The sequence below is a fragment of the Mya arenaria genome, chromosome 13 (genome assembly GCF_026914265.1).
Source record: "Mya arenaria isolate MELC-2E11 chromosome 13, ASM2691426v1".
Lineage (NCBI taxonomy): Eukaryota > Metazoa > Mollusca > Bivalvia > Myida > Myidae > Mya > Mya arenaria.
In genome coordinates this window covers 10,503,341-10,525,581 of record NC_069134.1, presented here as the reverse complement: position 1 = coordinate 10,525,581, position 22,241 = coordinate 10,503,341, and the positions used below count along the sequence as shown (strand labels likewise).

Sequence of the window (22,241 nt, the reverse complement as noted above, 5' to 3'; positions counted from 1 at the left end):
ACCACATAGTTTACAATTTATTTAAGGTTAGCAGTTATTTCGTATTTTTCCATTAAAAAAGATTACTGGGTATGTCTACCAGGTAGAAATCATTCCTTATGCTTGATTGGCTAGTCGGTGTTATCACGTAATATTACCGAGGTAGGTGTATAGCTTAATTATGTCACCCAATTAGAGTAAGCCATCGTAGCTCAGTGGATACGACGCTGGACTGCAATTTTGGCGACACGAGTTCGAACCGGGTCTCCGACACCATTTTTTTTTTACATTTTGGCGCTTTTTTTACAATTATGATATCAAAGTGTAACACATTCTATTAGATAATTGTCCTGAGATTCGTTACAGAAAAAAACTTTTTTTGGTGCCATTCTGGTGTACAGTCCCTTTAAAGTCAAGGTCACTATTACTTAAAATAGAAAAACTGTTGAAACTGAATCTGACAATGAAGGTTTAAGATCATCATTGAAATCCTGGTTTCATTGCATTGCTGCATTTTTTGTTTAGTATTCGTTTCATACAAAAATTAGTAGAATAACCCTCCATGAATTAATCGTTTAATGTAACTGTACATAATATAGTGTAACAAGTTGAATTAATTTGAGTGTACAATATTGAAGATATTTTGTGAATCATTTATATTTCAAAAGTTTGTTGAGATGTGAACACATGATGAAGACTGTCATACATGGGATCTTGAGCTCATGAAGACAGTCTTAATTGGAACCTTGCACTTCATGAAGACTGTCCTCATCTTTTCAAGAGGATGCTTGTATAAATGCTAAGCCTTTAATGAGAGTACAGAAGCTATTTTCAGACTGACAACATAAAAGAGTCTGTTCAAGTATAAGCAAAACAGTTATTCTTTTGTTTACAACAAGAATGTGCTAATTTAGTGCAGATTTGAAAGAGTCTAAACTTGCAGGCAAGAACATATAAAACAGTTTTTTGTTATTCTGAAACATATAAATCTGACTCAAGTGCACTATCATACTTAGATCTGATGATCACATCTTGAAATGTTTGTTCTGAATGATCTCTGGATTTCAAAAACTGCAATTTCTAGCTAAACCAATAATAAATTATGTACAACTGACTGTCATGTGTTCTGATGATTAGAGTTAATTCCTTTTTTATAATGGAATTAAGGTATCACCAATGCTACATATTTAGTTAAATACTACACAGGACTAACAACAGTCATTTTAATGATTTATTTAACAAGAGGGCCATGATGGCCATAAATTGCTCACCTGAGTGAATGTTTAAATCTTTGTTTTATTTATTAGAATGTATTGATTTAATTGGTTTATGGCAATGTAAATTGGGATTAAACTATGATTGAGTATCAAATGCTGTAGTGGTTAAGGTCATCCAAGCACAACATTGATATTTGTTTTCATAACTGTACACATGGTCCAAATTTCATTGCTGTAGCTTCAAAAATAAAAAGATAGGAAAAAGTTCACAGTTTAGCTCATCCGAGGCCAATATTGATATTGCAAAACTGCACACATGGGCTAAATTTCATTGCTGTAGCTTCAGAAATAAGATAGTAGGTCAAAAGAGGTGGGGCCAGCTTTGACCATTTGGACATAATTGAACAAACTTTGTAAAGAGCCATCAAATGATGCAACATAACAAATGTATATATAATAATATAAGTCTATAGGACCGGGGGCACAATATGAACAAACTTGATAGAGAACTACTATATGATGCAACACACAAAATATCAAGTTTTGGGCCTAGCGATTTCAGACATGAAGATTTTTAAATATTTCTCTATATAAGTATGTTGGAAACTTGTGACCCCCGGGGTGAGGCTAGATTTGTCCCAAGGAACATAACTGGAAGAACTTAGATAGAGGTCAGTCTCCTTGATTTTGACTAAAACTCCAAACAATTTTTAGGAGTTGTCCAGCATTAGTAACTGTGCATGAATCACAAAAACAACCACCAGAGCTTTGCATACAGATGACAATGCTCCTCCTTTAGTCAAGAAGCACAAGTCAACATCTTTAATGGCCTGATTACTTACTATAAAAAAATGAAATGGTATTGTAAGTCATAGGATTTGTATTTAGTTATAACAACCACCAGAGCTTTGCATACAGATGACAATGCTCCTCCTTTAGTCAAGAAGCACAAGTCATCATCTTTAATGGCCTGATTACTTACTATAAAAAAAATGAAATGGTATTGTATGTCTTAGGATTTGTATTTAGTTATCCAAGGAGTAGTGGTTATTGTTTTTAATTAATGTTCAACCTCTTTTCCATGCAACAACAAAGAGAAACTTGTCTCAGATTTTCTTGAGAAAAACAAAACAAAAACAAGACAATGATTATCTTAAATACAATTTTAAATACTGTTAAGTAAATATGAATCCAAACAACAAAATATACTTTTCAATATTTTTAAATTCAAAGTTTGAACTCAATTGTTGAAATAATCATATAACCTTAATGTACATGCATGTTAAAATTCAAGCCCAATATAAAGTGTCCTTGTCCTAAAGAGATGTAGGTTTTGAAAGTATTTTAACAATGGGCTTAAAACGGTCGTTTTAGAGCATTTATGTAAATGCTGGATAGAATACCATGTGATGAATAGACCTTCACAATAGGTATTGACACTGCTACAATTACTGTTAGTTTGGATTTGGAAGGAAATTACCAAACATGTTATGAATTTTTTCATAAGAATCTGATAGTATACATGTCTTATTTCTGAATGTAGAATTTGTTATGTGCTTAGTGTTCATATACCATAAAATATTGTGAAATAAAATGATTTGATTGTTATCCATACTTTGGTACTTGGTACTAAAATTATCTACACAATCAAAAGCATACAAAAGAACTTGTACCTTTAAATGACAAGTTTGTGGTAGATTTTGAAATGGAGTTACTACTTAAAGTGACTGAGTGTGCGTGACTGCAAAACATGTTAATTATGAGAAAAAATATTCTTGGTAAAATCAAAGGAGGATTTTTGGAATTATCATGCCTGATGTGTTCTGGTTTAAAATTTCACTAGAATTGATCTGTGGTTCTCCGAGATACAGTTACGGAATCAATGTGTCATAGTCATGTTTCTAGTTATTCTTATATTACCTAATATAACTGGGTTATGGTGTTCAAATCACTTATCTGAATAAAGATGTGACAACAACTCACCGCATCTGTTAAGGTTGGACTTATTACAAGTTACCCTAGAAAAACAATAAATATACACCATTTTGAAAACAAAAATTATGATTTGAAAATAGAAACTGTAGGATATTTATAAGTGAAAGATTTGTAATGTCATAGAAAGGATAAGCTGCATATAAAAATATGAATAAGATAGAAACAAAGTTAAAGGCGCTGACGTTAAGTCTCAAATATGGTGAACATGTGCAGAAAGGAAAGCAGTTTGTTGCAAAATGTGTTTTCAGAGGTAAGACTTAATACACATAATTTGAAAAGATTATTATGTTTGTTTCATTTTCTTTTCATTTTTATTGTCTCAGTGGTGGGAATATCGTAATTGCACTGTCTGTTTGTCCATCTTTTTTTTTTTCGTGTCTGGGCTCAAACTCTGTCATGCATAGTAAGATTCCCCCAAAAGCATAGCATGTATGTGAGGCACAACAGGTGACTTGGTGAGTGCAAGCCCCACATCCCTTCTCTGAATGTCAAGGTCACACTTAGAGGTTAATCATTATTGAATGCTGCATTTATGCACAACAAGAGTAAGTGGTTGTGTCCGGGCTGTAACTTTGTCATTCAAAGGGGAATTGAAATAACCTGGTATAGATGTTTTGCACCCATTCAAACCTTGAAGGTCAAGGTCACACTTAGAGGTTTATCTACAATTGAATATTATTTTGAGTGATTTTCACTATTCCAACATTATCAGACCTCTGTGACTTTCATGTCTATAATAAGAGACCATAAGACTGGTTAATAATTTTGTCATTGCCTCTTGAAGGGTTGGAGCACTTGGAACATGCCTCTTCACATGAGCAAAACAGTGTAGGTTTAAATGTGCCAAGGTTCTCCTCCATGTTTATTTTGGTATATATTCTTTGGAAATGTTTTCAACTATCGAAGAGTTATTTGAAAATAATGTCATTTTATGATGATCCTTTATGTTTTAAAATGCATTTTTAGAGAACTTATTATAAATTTAAAATACATTTAAAATGTTCACACTCACTATTTTCAGTTGCTTTAATTCTTTAGTGCATCATTTTCTCCTGCCCATATAAGCTGTATAACAGTAAGAGGTTGCATCCACAAATCTAGTTAGAGCTGTAACATGTCTGCCATAAACCCCATTTTATGGTGATCCTTTCGAATAATAGGGAAAATTTACAATAATAAATGGACTGAATAGTGCAATGATATTTGCAGAACTTTAAAATTCAGCTATATTCTAAATTTGGGATGTACATTTGATCAGAAATGTTTTGTTTTTTCATCTACATTGATCTAAAGTGAGGCCAACTTCAAACACATCATATTGTAAAAATGTTTTGTTAGAGTTGTTTGGAGATGTAAAACTGGCTTAATTGTTGAAGGCTTTGTGGCGTGATGTTAATTACTATGCAAGAAGTCATGGATGATAGGCTTATACGTACTGATTGTCACCAATAAATGATAAATAACATTCAATGTGTAAAAAAGTTCATGCAATTTTTTATTTTTTTTATTACAAATGTTGTAATTCTGGTTTGAAGAGCCTCATTTCCCGTGAACAATTCTACCTCAATTGAAACACAGCATTGTACAAAATCTCGAATGATCTAGTTGCCATCAACAAACCCAATCGTCTTCTTCCACCGTCTCCTCACTCGACATACATCATCACACTCCTTCAAGAGACCACAATGTGCTACAAGCTATTGGCAACAATCTTCCTTCCCGCGAACAATCAAGGAGTGGAACAGCCTCCCAATGAACACTGTATCAGCAGGCTCGGTTGATGTCTTTAAGGCTCAACTAGCCCCCCTGTGTATCTAGACTCTTAACTATTCTTTTGTTTTTATCCTTCACTGTACATGCTCTCACTTTTTCTTTAGTCTTATTTTACTTGATTGCGTTATCCACTGGCAATAATGTTCAGCTCGTTGACCGTGGCCAGTATCTGCTAGTAGTAGAAGTGTCTGCTAAAACACTTCACACAGTCAGTGTGAAGCACTACTCCATGTGAAGCAATCTACTCCTGGTAACTATATTTCTATATGCAGTTATTGAATTATTGCAATACGGTGGCTGTTGTTACAATGAAGCACCCCATTTCCTGTAAAGAACTCTGTTTCCTGTGAATTACTCTGCTCCAAATGAAGCATTTTGCTTCCTGTGAAATACCACTGTTTGTAAAGCACTCTGTTCCCTGTGAAATACTCTGCTGCAAATGAAGCATTTTGCTCCCTGTGAAATACCACTGTTTGTAAAGCAATATGCACAAAGTAAAGCATTTTGCTCCTTGTGAAATACCACTGTAAAGTACTCGGTTCCCTGTGAATTACTCTGCTCCAAGTGCAGCATTTTGCTCCATTATTTTTCACCATTGGGACCATTAATTTTGACCCAAATCAGGATATATCTAAAGGCTTAGCCAAATCCTTAATAATGACTTCCATGGATAATGATATTTTTCCCATTTGTCATTGTCTTAGACTGACTAATTGCTGGATTGCATGTTGCCCTGCGCCCTTATAAACGTAGGTGCCAACCAATTTCCCCTGAAATTGGCTTGTGGGAGCGTAAAGAAAACAAATGGTTTTGTGCAAATCAGTGTTTTGCCAGAATGTTATAAACCTGTCTGTATGTCCGCATTGCAAAGAAAAAAAATATGGTATTGTCATTTTGATTTGTGTTATTTTGTTTGTCATGCAAAACATTAACCTAAGCCATAACTCAAAAACTGTTTAAAATATTTGCATGAAACTTAGACAAAAGTTATGCTTCCAGTGGCAGTACACACAATCAACATAAACGAAAACGAGCAAAAAATGAATGAATGAATCTGGTTCCATGACTGGAATGCAGTCACCAACATGGTACTATACAGGTCAGTTTGCTCACTTAATATCAAAACCCAATAGCCGCACACTCCCAAGTCAAATTTTAAAAGCAGAAAGTAATGAATGAATAGTCAAATAAAATGCAATATTAAACAGTCTCTTTACAGTATATTACATGTTGAGGTCTGATAAGTCAGTACATAAAATACTTCTAAGTTCATATATTGTCCCTCAGAAGTCTTATTCAATTTCAAAGTTGAAAACAAAAAAAAGCTTGCTTCACTGTTAACAAACATGGTTGATATACATCAAGTATAATGTTATCGCATGATGTCTCCGTTCTATTGGGCTTGTGGGTTTTATAGGAATGTTACAATAAACTCTTTTATATTCAATATGAAATTTTACAGCGAGGATCTCTTTAAAATGGGCAAAAAATATTTTGTCTCTTCGTGTATATGCAAAAACATATCCTGTATTTTGTAACAATTTTTTTGTTAGCTTTTCTTCTAATAACAACATTGGTATAATTATGTATCAAATTACCACATGTGTGAAAGCAGTTTCAGGTTACAATCGCTGCGTATGATAAAAGTGTTAACAGGTTTGAATACCTGTCCTAAATGTACATTTTTCAGCCTGTAATTGTATATCCATAACAACATAATAATTATTATTCAATTAAAAGCACAATCTTGTTAATATAATAAAAGATGATAATAGTACAAATGTCATTAGACAAGGTATAGAGGATATGGTTTATTTCAGTGTAAGATCATATTTTATTTCACGAGTGTCATAGAAAAACATATTTTCACAAGTGACGAAGCCATGAGTGAAAATATAGTTTTTCTATTATGACCAGTGGAATACAATACGATCTTACAATGAAATAAACAAATTTTCTGTTGCTTTTATGCTTATTTTCTGAATTTTATAGAATTTTAGATTTATTACCCCAATTTTGGAAAAGGGTGTTATTTACGCCGCTTACCCTTGGGGCACCCCTCATGCCAAATTATAGTTGTCAATTTTCTATTTTGATTTGTTGAGAAAGAGTCTTCTGATATTCTTTTTTATAGTTTATTATTCGCTCGCTTTTTAGTGCAAGTACGTGAACAGTTATCATTGAAGTTTTATAAGTGCATCCATGTTCCAAATAATAACGAAAACACTTTTATTTAAGAGTACATAACCAAATTACTACGCTGCCATTTATTGAATGATCACTTGGAAGGACGAATGTGTTGGCAAAACAGTTGGGGATAATCATTGGATATAAAATATATTTTCTTAGTTTAAGAGTGTGCTTCATGATACATGGATATTCAGTTATCTTACTGTCAGAGACCAGTATGTTTAACTTGAAGACAGGTCGTTTTCAAGGTAATGATGGAAACCATGCTTGTTTGTTGACACATTTTGAGGCATGGGTGGGGTAAACAAATCAGTTAATCTGTAAATTGTTATGTGAATTTCCGGGAAGTTTGTATTACGTATAACAAGGACAAACAGTTAAAATCATTTGAATGATGATATGACATTCTACTTATGTTCGAACAGTTGTTATCGTCTGAAATTTGTTGGTATGAAAGCAAATGTTCGAACATTCAGCTTCAATATCAAGAAAATGTTTGAAAAACGGGATAACCATTTTCTAATAAACGCCAAAGTGTTAATTTCCAAATACTGTTGTTTGCCAACATTTTTTGGTTGAGTGTTCTGGTTTGATCAAGGGTTACAAAGTACCTGCAATGAAAATTAAAAGTAGTTCTGAAAGTTGATATTTCCACTCCTTATTTTGCAGTGAAAATATCAATATTTTCACTTCTGTTGTTTCACTGATAAAACTCCATATATTATCGAAAAGCATGAAAGAAAGTATTAAAAGGACATTGTATATGATTGTACATATGAAACACATATTTTTCTTTTGCTCACTTCTCTCACTCAACCTAACCAATAAGTTTTTAAAATTATCTTGACTTAAAAAAGCAATATAAGTATAAATAACTAAGGACTTTAGAAACTGTTCTTAGTTTTAACACAAACATGTATTTTAAATTAAGTTTTATGAACCCTTTTAAAAAAAATCAGTTTAACAAAAGCCCCAAACATCACAAACATAACATTTAAAAGATAAAACACTGATCAAATTAATCTTACAGGATTTAATAGGGAAAACAATCAATGGAAACAACAACAAAAGGACTGCCTGATTTGGAAAGATTTAGATAGAGTTTGAACAAACCATTTTCAGTTTCAATGCCTAAAAAATCCCCACATGGAAGGTGATGCCCACTCCCAAACCCTCCCGAACATTATCTGTTTACATATTTAAAATTTCTTTTTTTGAGCAGAATTTATCTTGTATCCATGAAAGTCCAGCCACACTACACCCCAGTTTGACCCTGATGTTTGTCCCCAAAATCTTGCCAATTGATCATTTGGAAATAATAAAATTCTTCAGTTGCAGGTCTCTCCAAGACATATGAGAATTGCTCTTGCTTTTGATTCAGAAACATAAATCACATTGCTGTTTACCTTATAAATGTCTTTAAAACAACCCTCAAATGAAAAGAAAAAGCAGAAAATCGCTTCTATACTAAAATTTTGTTCAGACCATGCTAGACTTCATCTGTTGAATTTGCCTCCAGTTACATTTCTGTATATTCCTATTTATTCCCAGATGCACTTAAGTTGTACATATTTTTCCTGCTTGTCTACAGAAATGTTCTAAGTGCATTTAAATAAGTTTGTGTTTACATTTTATTGCTGAATTAGGAAACTGAAAATTCATCAAATTAATTATTTTGTACTTTTGCAGAGGTCATTTATGGAATTGTTTTATTGAACATGATTATTTTTCCCTTATGTGCCTTTCAATAAAACAAAAATAGGGTATTTGCCTATAGCTTTGTTGTCCACGGTTTCATTGTTGGCAACTGTATTGGCGGAGTTGTGCATACACTTTAATTCCTTGGGCATAACTCGAAAGCTTTAAAGGGGCTAGACACCAAATGATACAAATACAAGAGAAAAAGAAAATTGTTAAAAATTACGTAGAATTGCCACTTTAACATATTCACATGGCAGCTAGTTTTTAATAGTATTACAATTAGGCTCCTTACTCTGGTAAAAATAATTGTTGGGTAAGGCTGGTTTCACTGATTTTTTTGTGAATTGATTTTTTCTGTCAGTCAGTTTGTCTTTCTGTCTGGGATTGGTTCCAAATGTACTAGTAAAGTATTATTTTTTTTGTTCTAGATGCAAATGGTGCAATTTGGCGTATATCTAAAGCCTTTTAAGTCATCACAATTATCGTAAGTTATGCAGTTAACTTACCGGTAGTTTGACCATCTCCCAAAAGAATCCAGTTAACCTTTTTGAGAAAAATACGCTCAGTTATCTTGAGCTACCTAATGTAGTTATCTTGAGCTACCTAATGTAGTTATCTTGAGCTACCTAATGTAGAAATTGTCTTCATCCTCTCACTCTTCAGTTTTCATTGCTGATTTTGAAGCTTGATTTTTTTAATTTTTGGAAACAAAGTGTAGGCTTGGGCTTAAACCTGCATATTGGAAGTACGACGGCGGCATCTACTTAAGTTCGGCATCTGCTGCTCTTGTTTACCGCGATGGTGTCTTGAACACAATCATCTTTACGACTTTCTTACTGGTGCTGTAATGAAGATAATGGTATGATGTCAACCTTCTGGGAAATAGAATTGACACAGGAAATTAGGTGTACGCTTTCTTGATATTGTGCTTTCTTAATGTTGCATCCTTCAACCATTATTTGTGATGCTTATTTTTTCCAGATAGCCTCATGAGGGAAGTGAAAATTTCTATGCAATGAGAATTTAAATAGTGGTATTCTTATAGTATAAAAATATTTTGGTTAAATTGGGAGCAAAGTGTTACACAGCAGTTAAAAGTGGTTTAAATTTTTGTTTATACCATTTACATTTGCCTGCAAGTTAAAGGGCTTTCTTATGAATGTGATAAATGTCAGCTGTATTGCTTTCAGCAATTTTAAATTTTTTGCATCTCATTGAGATAAGGACTTTATAACTTGTGGTGCCATTTTCGGGAATAATAACTTATGAATTGTCGAGAGAAATGGATCACTTGTTTCCAGCGGCGGGAGTAATATCATTATCCATTGATTTGTTAGGGAATTATTTTAAATTTGTGATCATCCGTGTGCAATTGTCAATGTTTTGTTTGTTTTAATTCCATATCATTGCCAATGGTTTTAACTTTTATTTCGATGAATAGAAATTAATCATTACATAACACCTTCTCCCTTGCTGGAGCATTACCCGTCAAACTACAAATGATGTCCCCTCAAATTACAAAGGTTGTACCCTTAATCTAAAGATAAAAAGGTTGTACTCTCAGACTACAAATGAGGTACGTTCAAGTTGCAAATGGTGTAACCACAAGCTACAATTGATGTACGCACAAGCTTCAAATGATGTACCCTCAAGCTACAAAATTAATGATATACAGTCGAACCTCGTTATGTCGACTTTTTCAGGACCTAGTGAAAAAAGTCGAGATAACGAAAAGTCGACTCATCCGAATTACAAAAAATATCACCAATCCCAACATGTTTGAGTTGGATTGTACGATGTTTACATCCACAATTGAACGGTCTTGTTAAATATTTTCGTCGTGAAAACAGCAAACTTATTATTGAAAAATAAAGTGAAACAAAAGAAGAATTATTTGTGTCAAATTTATTTCTTTTACATTTATGGATCACACAAAACACATCTAAAACCACAATTGCATACATTTGTACATTGTAAGATTTTTTACCGGGTCCTTCTCTGAATTGGTCGACCAGAGCAGTGGAACTAACATTTGACATTTTGAAGTTATTCTTTCTGTTCCCATTCGGGATTGATATCTAATCAATAAAATGTTCATGTTTTATACAATACCAAAGAGCTTGAGCAATACATATCTCTTTAATTAAATACATAAACAAACAACTTTAATTATTCGCACTTACCAATTACATTTTTGTATCCCCCAATTATGACAGTTTGTTATATTGACACACACGGTATTTTGCGATATGCCACAAACCGTCATGATTATTTTCACACCTATGTCTCGATCTACAGTATGACATAAAGAACATAGGAAATGTGTGAAATTCGACCACTGGGACTGAAAAACGAGGTCGACACAGCGAAAAAGTCGAGATAAAAAATCGACACAAACAGATTTATTTTATATAGAATAAGAAGGAATAAATTCGGGACCTGAAAAAAAAAGTCGACATAACCGGAAAGTCGACTTATCCGACGTCGACATAGCGAGGTTCGACTGTACCCTCAAGTTGCAAATGATGTACCCTAAAGCTACAAGTGATGTACGCTCAAGTTGCAAATGATGTTCCCACAAGCTTTAAATGATGAACCCACAAGCTTCAAATGTTATACCCACAAGCTACAAATGATGTACCCACAAGCTTCAAATGATATACCCACAAGCTACAAATGATGTACCCACAAGCTTCAAATGATGTACCCACAAGTTGCAAGTGATGTACCCACAAGTTTCAAATGATGTACCCACAAGCTTCAAATGATGTACCCACAAGCTTCAAATGATATACCCACAAGCTACAAATGATGTACCCACAAGCTTCAAATGATGTACCCACAAGTTGCAAATGGTGTACCCACAAGCTTCAAATGATGTACCCACAACCTTCAAATGATGTACCCACAAGCTTCAAACGATGTACCCTTAAGTTGAAAATGATGTACCCAAAAGCTTAAAATAGTGCACCCTGAAGTTGCAAAATTAATGATGTAGCTTCAAGAAATAAAGTATGTACCCTCAAACTACAAAGGTTGTACCCTCAATCTGCAAGGAATTTACCATCAAGCTAAAAGGATTGTTCCCTTTCTTTTAAGCAACAAATTATGTTTTATCAAGTTAACCATGTGTGCCCATGGGAAGCAAGTGATGTACCTTTAAACTGTAAAGGTTGACTGCCCTAAAGTACAAATGATGTAGCCTTCAGTAACAATTAAGCATGGTACCTTAAGCTGCAAATGACATACCGTACCTTCAAGCTGCCGATGATGTTCCCTCAAGCTGCAAATAACCTACCTTCAAGCTGCAAATGACATACCTTCAAGCTGCAAATGACCTACTGTAAGCTGCCATTAATGTTCCTTCAAGCTGCAAATGACCTTCCTTTAAGCTGCAAATGACATACCTTCAAGCTGCAAATGACCTACCTATAAGCTGCCATTGATGTTCCTTCAAGCTGCAAATGACATACCTTTAAGATGCCATTGATGTCTCTTCAAGCTGCAAATGACCTACCTTTAAGCTGCAAATGACATACCTTCAAGCTGCAAATGACCTACCTATAAGCTGCCATTGATGTTCCTTCAAGCTTCAAGTGACATACCTTTAAGATGCCATTGATGTCTCTTCAAGCTGCAAATGACCTACCTTTAAGCTGCAAATGACCTGCCTTCAAGCTCCAAATGACATACCTTTAAGCTGCCATTACCTTCAACCTGCAAATGACCTAACTTCAACCTGCAAATGACCTACCTTTAAGCTGCAAATGAAATACCTTCAAGCTGCCATTGATGTTCCCTCAAGCCGCAAATGACCTACCTTCAACCTGCAAATGACCTACCTTCAAGCTGCAAATGACCTACATCCATCCTGCAAATGACCTACCTTCAAGCTGCAAATGTCATACCTTCAAGCTGCAAATGACCTACCTTCAACCTGCAAATGACCTACCTTCAACCTGCAAATGACCTACCTTTAAGCTGCAAATGACCTACCTTCAACCTGCAAATGACCTACCTTTAAGCTGCAAATGAAATACCTTCAAGCTGCCATTGATGTTCCCTCAACCTGCAAATGTCATACCTTCAACCTGCAAATGACATACCCTCAAGCTGCAAATGACCTACATCCATCCTGCAAATGACCTACCTTCAAGCTGCAAATGTCATACCTTTAAGCTGCAAATGACCTACCTTCAAGCTGCAAATGACCTACCATCAAGCTGCAAATGACCTACCTCCATCCTGCAAATGTCATACCTTCAAGCTGCAAATGACCTACCTTTAAGCTGCAAATAACCTACCTTCAAGCTGCAAATGAGATACCTTTAAGCAGCCATTGATGTTCCTTCAAGCTGCAAATGACAAAGCTTTAAGCAGCCATTGATGTTCCTTCAAGCTGCAAATGACATACCTTTAAGCTGCCATTGATGATCCCTCAAGCCTGCAAATGACCTACCTTCAAGCTGCCAATGGCCTACCTTTATGCTGCCATTGATGTTCCCTCAAGCTGCAAATGACCTACCCTCAAGCTGCAAATGACCTACCTTCAACCTGAAAATGACATACCTTTAAGATGCCATTGATGTCTCTTCAAGCTGCAAATGACATACCTTTAAGCTGCCATTGATGTCTCTTCAAGCTGCAAATGACATACCTTTAAGCTGCCATTGATGTCTCTTCAAGCTGCAAATGACATACCTTTAAGATGCCATTGATGTCTCTTCAAGCTGCAAATGACATACCTTTAAGCTGCCATTGATGTCTCTTCAAGCTGCAAATGACATACCTTTAAGCTGCCATTGATGTTCCCTCAAGCCACACATGACCTACCTTCAACCTGAAAATGACATACCTTTAAAATGCCATTGATGTTCCCTCAAGCTGCAAATGACATACTTTAAGCTGCCATTGATGTTCCTTCAGGCAGCAAATGACCTACCTTTAAGCTGCAAATGATGTTTCCTCAAACTGCAAATGATTTACACCCAAGCTGCAAAATTAATGGTACACTCCAGGTATCAAATAATGTACCATTGATGTTCCCTCAAGCTACAAATGACATACCTTTAAGCTGCCATTGATTTTCCCTCAAGCCGCAAATGACCTACCTTCAAGTTGCAAATGATGTTCCCTCAAACTGCAAATGATTTACACCCAAGCTGCAAAAATAATGGTGCACTCCAGGTATCAAATAATGTACCGCCTGTTTCAAATGATGTACTCCAAGCTCTTATAATGTACCCCAGGCTGCAATTTATGTACCCCGAAGCTGCTGATGATGTACCCCCAATCTGCAAGTTATGTACCCTCAAACTGCCAACGTTTTAGCCCAAAGCCCAAAAGGGTTTACCCTCATGCTGCAAATGTTGTGCTGACATGCTGTTTTACCCCTAAGCTGCAAATGAAATACCAAACAGCTACAATGGAAGTCTTACTGTGAACAAAAGAGTAGTGAATTATTAGAAACTCTTGTTTTGTTCGTCATATTCTGTCATCTTGTAATGACAAAGGCCATGATATTACCAAACAGGGACAAACATAAACATTTGCAATTAACGTAATTACCAGGATTGCTTTTTGAACCCTGGTTTATTGATGCAGATGACATTTCTGATTGCTGAAAAAGCCCATGAATGCCATTAAGCTGGTGTGGTTTCTTAGAACTACAATCCCTAGGCATTAGAATAATCTGCCAAAATGATACCCATGTGTGTTAATTATTGATGTTTAGCTATTTTTTGTGAGTTTATTCAAATACAACAAGGCTACAAGCGGTCAACTGCCATTTTGGAATCTACAAGGAACATTAAGGCATTGTTTTAGGTGATCAATATTTGTAATTGTCCTCTTGAGTTACATGTCATTTACTGATTTCCTTTCATTGAAAAGCACTTTCTCCAATTATTGTGCGTGACATTTTCTATAAGCTTGGCTTTGATACCAATTCTTCCAGATAATATGTCATAACTGCAGAATCAGAGAATACTGATGATAATATTTCCTTTGATTGAATGTTAAGGATACAATAATGTGGTTTGACAAACTTGGGCATGTTAAGGAATCGGATGCACAAATGCATGAATTTTCGATGTCTGATGACCTCATATTATTCTGGTATTATTTCAAAGACATTTTTGTAAAAAAATGTTAACTACATGCTTTATTGAAAATAATACACCTTTTGGCCTTCAAAGATTGCAAAAATGGTCATTTTACATCAAATTTCTGTTGAAATACAGAGCAAATTTAAAAAAAACTCTATTAACATTGTGTATAATGTGTTTTCGGCCATTTATTTAACATATTAGTTATCGGCAATCAAATACCTTTCAAATAATATCAAAATTAAGTGGGGTCAAAGGCATCAAAATTCAAAGATTAGGGTTAATGGAGTAGAGAACTAGCTTTATTGTGACCAGATTCCTTAAGAAATAATGATGTGCTTAATTAGTGGTTCTGATAAATTTTGCTACAGTTTTTTTGTTTGTTTTTTAATGTTGGCCAAAGAAGAGAATTCTCCTCTCCTTTAGCTTTTTCTTTAAACGTAACGCTGTTTGGTTTGTTAAAGACAAGATTTGGTTAAGCACAGTGATTACCATATATGGTGCTGCTGAAACTGACATTATAGCCAACAAAATTACCTTCTAGGCGGATTATGGCAATTTACTCTGAAATGAAAGAACTCTTGCCTCAAACGTTTCAGCAAATTCATTCTGATGCTGTAATTTCATTAGCAGTTCATTTCATGTCTTCGATATGTATGTCGTCAGAGGGAACGGCTGTTATTAGTTCATTCCCATAGCTGAATGGCTCTTTACTTATTGACATTGATAAGCATATTAACTGTCAGTCTTTTCTATCAGTCCTGTAATATTGTCATGACTGTACAAGGGGGATTGTGATGAAGAAGTCTGCTAAATATAATATCACATATATCATGGTTTTCTTGCTGTTTCTTCACTTCTGACAAAACTTTGTGATTTGACTTGTTCATGCTGTGTGCCTTTAGTTTCTAAAGCAAACTTTCACTTTCCAAAGGGTATTAGCAAATGAAAGCAATCATTTTAGGACAGTCTCATCAATGTATTTCAACAATTAAGACATTGCAATGCTTTCTTCCTTTTATCATCTTTCCTTACATTTTTAGCCTTATATAGATGGTTATTAAGTAATGCCCCTTTTAGAGTGAAAAACGAGATGAGCATAAACATTCATTCATCTGCAATCTTAACTTACATGCACACAAACATGCACCATGCACACAAACATGTTTTTTGTATTAATAGGTGTCTCCCACTACACGAAGGTTGTCGATTGCAACGATGACAGCGTGTGGTTTGATGAGACGTTCCAGTGGCCCGTGGCCCGACCCATCGAGAAGGATGAATATATCGACATTCAGTTATACAGCTACAATAAGTACCTCAGCAATAGGTAAGCTGTCAAAATTGTTATCATTTTTAAGACAGAAAAAAAATTTCAGTTATTAATGGCTGACAAAAGGAAGCCCATTGGTTTACCCTATAGCAGAAATAGGACTATGAATTGAAGTTGTATGAGGGCTGTTTGTAAAGTGCAGGAACAACATTTAAATATGATAAGAATGTTTAGCTTGAGAAAATAAAATGATTAAAAATGTATTAAAATATACATTTAATTCCACACTGATTACACGAAAACATGTCAAATTACATAGAACATAAACTGTTTAACATCCGCAGTTCCTGCTTATCAGTGAATTGTTGTCGGAAAAACACAGTGTCCATGGGGGAGCAATTGGGGCTATAGGGTGCATGCTGCAAACAATCAAAGGCAAGGAAATCAATAGTCAACAGTGCATCGGGGGGGGGGGGGGGTATATGTGTGATATATGATATCATCGGTATTTATATTTGCCGAAGGCTGCTTCTTCCGGTAGGCATTTAAAAGGTCCTTGCATTTCATTACCTAAAAAGAAACATATTAATGTGCAACCATAGGAATCATTTTCGTGCCGGTAATGTTCTATTCCTTGTTTAAATGAATGATTAAGTAATGGTGTTTAGAATGTATTCTTCTATTTAATAAATTTGATTAGATTTGAATTTGTTTCAAACAAAATGAAATATTTTAATACCTTCTGATACTATGTGACATTGACCTATTTCCTTTGACAACATACCCATGCTATGTTGTGTACAGTCCTAGATGGCTAGCCCATTCTTGGCAAATCATCCACGCTGATTTTACCGTGTCTCGAATGCTTGTGCCATTTAAAAACATGACTTCTGGAGTATCTTGCTGAGCCACGCTCCATAAACAACAAGGCTGCTTTGGTGTCCTTCCTGATGTAGCATTATGGTTAATTACAAACTGTTGTTCTGTTCTTAACATCATGTTCATGATTTTGGCTGAGCACCCTATGCCTATGTGCGTAGTTAATGTTGTTTAAAATTCAAACATCAAGTAATGACGTAAACTTTTCTGCTTAGTGGGAAAATGGCATGTTAAAAGTATGTATTCAACACGTTAACCTAATTTGGCGTCAAATTATTGTTTAATTGTATGAAAGTAAGAACTCTTGTTAGCCTCACGTTGAGATATCAAAGTGCTCCGTACTTACTATGCTTAGGGTTTCTTTAAATTTAAATTTCTTTCAGAAACATTTATATTTTGATACTTCGTTCTGTGTTTTACTTTCATATGATATGTATATTTAAAATTATATGCATTTTATTAAATTTGTTGATTAAATAACATTATACGACTTGTCCACGAACTGTACGAACCACCCTTGCATATACAAAGCATTATTGTATCTTGGCATTGCAAAGCATCAAAGACTTGACAAAACAGAATGACATCTTTTAAAGGCTTGCCTTTCCGCTTAATTATTAAGTTCCCGATATAATAATATTGTCACGAGCATTAATGAGGACAATGAGACTTTCTACCATTTCAAATCAAAGGATTGTGTAAAAAATTGTGTTGAAACATTGTGATTTAGCCAAGAGCGTCTTGCTAATGAGTTGCATCTAGTTATGTAATGACATTCAGGGAAATGTTAAATGGCCATATTAGAGAACAAGCAACTATGTGAAATGTCTGCAAGTGACGTATGGGTTTCTTTGGCAATGTCACAGACAAAGAGTACCATTGATGTGTATGGCACGACATCATACAGAAAGATTCCATTACTAAACATTGGTTTAACTGAGAGAAACTTTTCATTAAGGAAGTTCACATTCAGAGATTATTGTTCATTATCGATGCTCACCTCAAAGGTGACATGGTCTAATTGAAGGAAGAGAAATCATTACTATCTTTTTCAGATATTTGCCAGAGGCTGAGAATACATGTAGGAATGAAATCTGAAATAAATATGCCATTCATTTTTTTATATATTAATAATAATATAAGTCATATTGGGCTGTAAAACAATATAATAATATTTTACTGATTTTGCTTGTACATTGACATGTTATTAATTATCATTCCGCAGATGAATAACATAATAATTATTCCAAACACTCACTTAGAGACTGATGATTTATAATAGTTTGGTCAAATGGTGTTCGCTCTGTCCTTCTTAATCATTAAAATGTTACTCAACTGTGCAAGTTTTAACTTTACTATTAAGCAAGTTACTTTTAGGAAGACAATAAGCAATTTCATTGGCGGAAAATGTAGGTTATAATCTAAATCATGTTTTGATACTTGTGACATCAACTTAAGAATACTAATGAGTCGTGCTGAATCTTACACAAGTTCCAGATTTCATACAGGTTAAGCTTTCATTGTCTGATTTTTTAAATTAATTGACCTACCGGTATGTACATTTTGAACATCCTTGAAATGCATTACAATAGCATATTTTCTACAGTACATTAAGTATGCAATTAAAGCTAAATAGATATATTACGGTGCTCTTCAAGCAAAATGAGAGAAATTCATCACGAATGTTGCCCTTCAGACAATAATGAGATTACAATCCCATGATGCAAGAAGTAACGACTTTAAAATGCAATCATGCGTCGTATAGTACATTTTCTAAAAATAGGTCCGATATGGCATTCAGCCCAGCATTTTTCATTCAGACTTCCGAAATCGCATCCAAGATATGGAGACATGGGTCTTGAGCAGAACAAAGGGACTGACAAAAAATCTGTAAAATATCGCCTCTTACCTGGATGAATAATATTTTCTCTATACCGACATCTATTACACACTGTCCCGAATCATTTTGTAATAAGGTTTTTAATTTTTGCCCACTTAAAATCGTGAAAAAATCGAAAAATTATGCTCTAAATTACCGACTGTTGTCTACAGTAACTGATAAGCCTCGTTCTGATTCTACAAAATTGATGAGCTACGTCATCTCTGTGGGAACCACTCGAGGAGTTATGCAGGAGATAAAATGCATGTTGGTATATAAATTCCCACCCCTCCCCCAAATATTCCGATTAGCCATGCAGTTTGTGGAAGTGACATGTTGAAGGGCATAGTAGGAATGCCTTCCATTATAATTATGTCCCTCCTTCTGTCTTTTGTTGTCAGCTATCATTTCTTTCATTCATATGTCTGTTCCATATATCTTTTGCAGGTTTTCAGTACTGTTTTGGTCAGTACAGTACATGTTCTGCTTTTAAGAACACATGGGCAACTAATTTTGGAACTTGCCACATTATGGTCAATGTCACAGTTTAAAGGCAAATGTTAAAGTCTTGCATTTCCTGTAAACTACATTTATATGGAACGGCAAATCTCCTTTTTTTATGGTCAAGGTCACAGCAACCTCCAGAACGTCGGTCTTCCGTCTGGCCTTATTATTCTTTGGTCCATATCTTTCTCATTCATGGTTGAATTTTAAAATCAGCAGAAGTGATTACCTATGATTGAATATGTGGCGAACACAAGACTCGTGTTCCTACCTTTAAGGTCAAGTCACATCAACATTCTGAACTTATTGTGGTCCTTGGTCCATCCCATTTTTGTCCAATCCATATCTGTCCCATTTTTGGTCAGATTGTAAGAAAGATTAATTGGAGAAGTGACCAACATAGCATGAGGATGTGTTTCTCTCAGGACCAGTGTCTCAGGACCAGTGTCCAACCTTCTGAACTAAGTATGTTTTGCTATATTTGCTATATAAGCTTTATGGATAAAAGGTTGTGTCCAGTCTATATCTTTGTCATATCATGTCAGGTTTTAAAATTATTTAGCAGAAGTGACCACCATCGCATGAGGATGTGTAGTGCACCAGATCCATGTCCATTACCTACAAGGTCAAGGTCATAGCAAACCTTTTGAGATAAGTGTTGGCCTTAGGTCAATTCTGTTTTGGTCTGGTCCATATCTTTCACATTCTTGGTCATATTTTAAATATTTTGCAGAAGTGACTACCACAGCTTGAGGACAATATATGTTTTACTATCTAGGCCTTACTGATGATAATTTGTGTCACATCATTGTACTAATACGTTCCATTCTTCCTCATGATTCTACGATATTGACAAGTCTGTGGCATGTTTACCTTCGGTGAAACACGTTCCACTTGATTGCTATATTGTTTAATCCAGGCAGTATTTCCAACACCTGGGCTTGTGAGGGTATTAGTCACATTCTGTGATAGCTCTAGTTGTATTCTTCTGTATGAATTATAACCCTCGTCTTCTTTCACCATTGGTAGATAAAAGAGCAGAGAAAGATCATTTCCATCCATAGAAAATTTGATGTGTCAAGTAGACATTTTCCCTCCAGACATTAAACCAGCCAAAGAACATAAGGTGTTTAAACTTCAGCTCAGTCCATCAATCAAGACATATTCCCATATATTTATTGACACTTTGTGCCACTTAGTTGTCAATCCTACAAGGATTACTTTTAACACTAGTGTATTTTGATTACAAGACAGCTCCTTGCAGACGTGCCATAGTTAAGTCTGCTGTCTAATGAAAGGGTGTTCAAAAATAATTCAGGTAATGAATATTTCAAAGAAATGTCACTACATGAAAGGTTATTCATTTCAAAAGATACTACAATTTGTAAGTTGACAAATAGATTGAGTTCCATACGCTGTCACGGACCATATCAAGAACTCATCTAAATCTGATGTACCGGAATATGGATATATTATATACGCCTTTTTGGATGATCCCACCAAAGTTAATTGAGTTAACATTAATTTTGTCTTCATTCACCAATTATGTCAGAAGTTTGTTACATTCACTATTGTAGTCTGATTGGGTTGTTACTCCATCAGTTTTAAGTCTCAGACTTCCTCCTTTACACCAACAGCATCATGACAAACAATGCTTTGTTTCAGATTTTGTATTGTATTTTAGGTTTCAGACAGGTTTTTTTTTCTGGATAATCCTTGCATTGACTAGGCGCCAATAATGTCACTAGGGTTAACAAGGCCGTGTTATTTGTCACATTTTGTGCTTCAGACTAGTTGAATAATTCTACAGCAGTTTGTGGAGATCGGCACCAAAACTGTCATGTTATTTGCCACATTCTCTGTTGCAGATAAGTTTGGTTGTTCCAGGTGATACTACAGCAGCATTTGTAGGTCAGCAGCAATATTGCCATGCTATTTGCCACATTCTCTGTTGCAGATTAGTTGGGTTGTTCCAGGTGATACTACAGCAGCATTTGGAAGTCAGCAGCAATATTGCCATGTTATTTGCCACATTCTCTGTTGCAGATTAGTTGGGTTGTTCCGTGTGATACTACAGCAGCATTTGTAGGTCAGCAGCAATATTGCCATGCTATTTGCCACATTCTCTGTTGCAGATTAGTTGGGTTGTTCCAGGTGATACTACAGCAGCATTTGGAAGTCAGCAGCAATATTGCCATGTTATTTGCCACATTCTCTGTTGCAGATTAGTTGGGTTGTTCCGTGTGATACTACAGCAGCATTTGGATGTCAGCAGCAATATTGCCATGTTATTTGCCATATTTTCTGTTGCAGATTAGTTGGGTTGTTCCGTGTGATACTACAGCAGCATTTGGATGTCAGCAGCAATATTGCCATGTTATTATCCCCCGCCAAATCAAAGATTTCGGGACGGGGTTTGTTTTGGCGTTGTCCACCCGTCCGTCTGTCTGTCCATCCGTCCGTTACCATATCTTGGTAGGCATTGATCCAAAAATGTTCAAACTTGTTCAGAATGTTCCCCTTGATCAATTCTTGACCTCTTGTAAAAGTGGGTCAAATGGGGTCAAAAACTAGGTCACTAGGTCAAATCTTAGAAAAATCTTTTGAACATACTAGAGGCATTATACATGGTCAAATATTCATGAAAATTAATCAGAATGTTTTACTTGATGAACTCTTGGTCATAAATAAAACTGGGTTACATATATCAAAAATTAGGTCATTAGGTCAAATCTTAGAAAAAT

General features: G+C 35.1%; 1 protein-coding gene across 7 annotated transcripts in view; it reads left to right on the top strand.

Moving 5' to 3' along the window:
- The window catches only part of LOC128213648 (otoferlin-like), a 102,263-nt gene that overhangs the window by 14,847 nt on the left and 65,175 nt on the right, over positions 1-22,241 (top strand). For 4 of the 7 annotated variants that reach the window (XM_052919631.1, XM_052919630.1, XM_052919628.1 and 1 more), the window contains exons 1-2: positions 2,534-3,441; positions 16,145-16,292. In XM_052919631.1, the coding sequence (XP_052775591.1) occupies positions 3,339-3,441; positions 16,145-16,292 (251 nt within the window). In that variant the 5' untranslated portion in view covers positions 2,534-3,338. Of the gene's footprint in view, positions 1-2,533; positions 3,442-5,963; positions 6,064-16,144; positions 16,293-22,241 lie in introns of those variants that run through there. The other 3 variants (XM_052919632.1, XM_052919627.1, XM_052919629.1) reach the window with 2 other exon arrangements.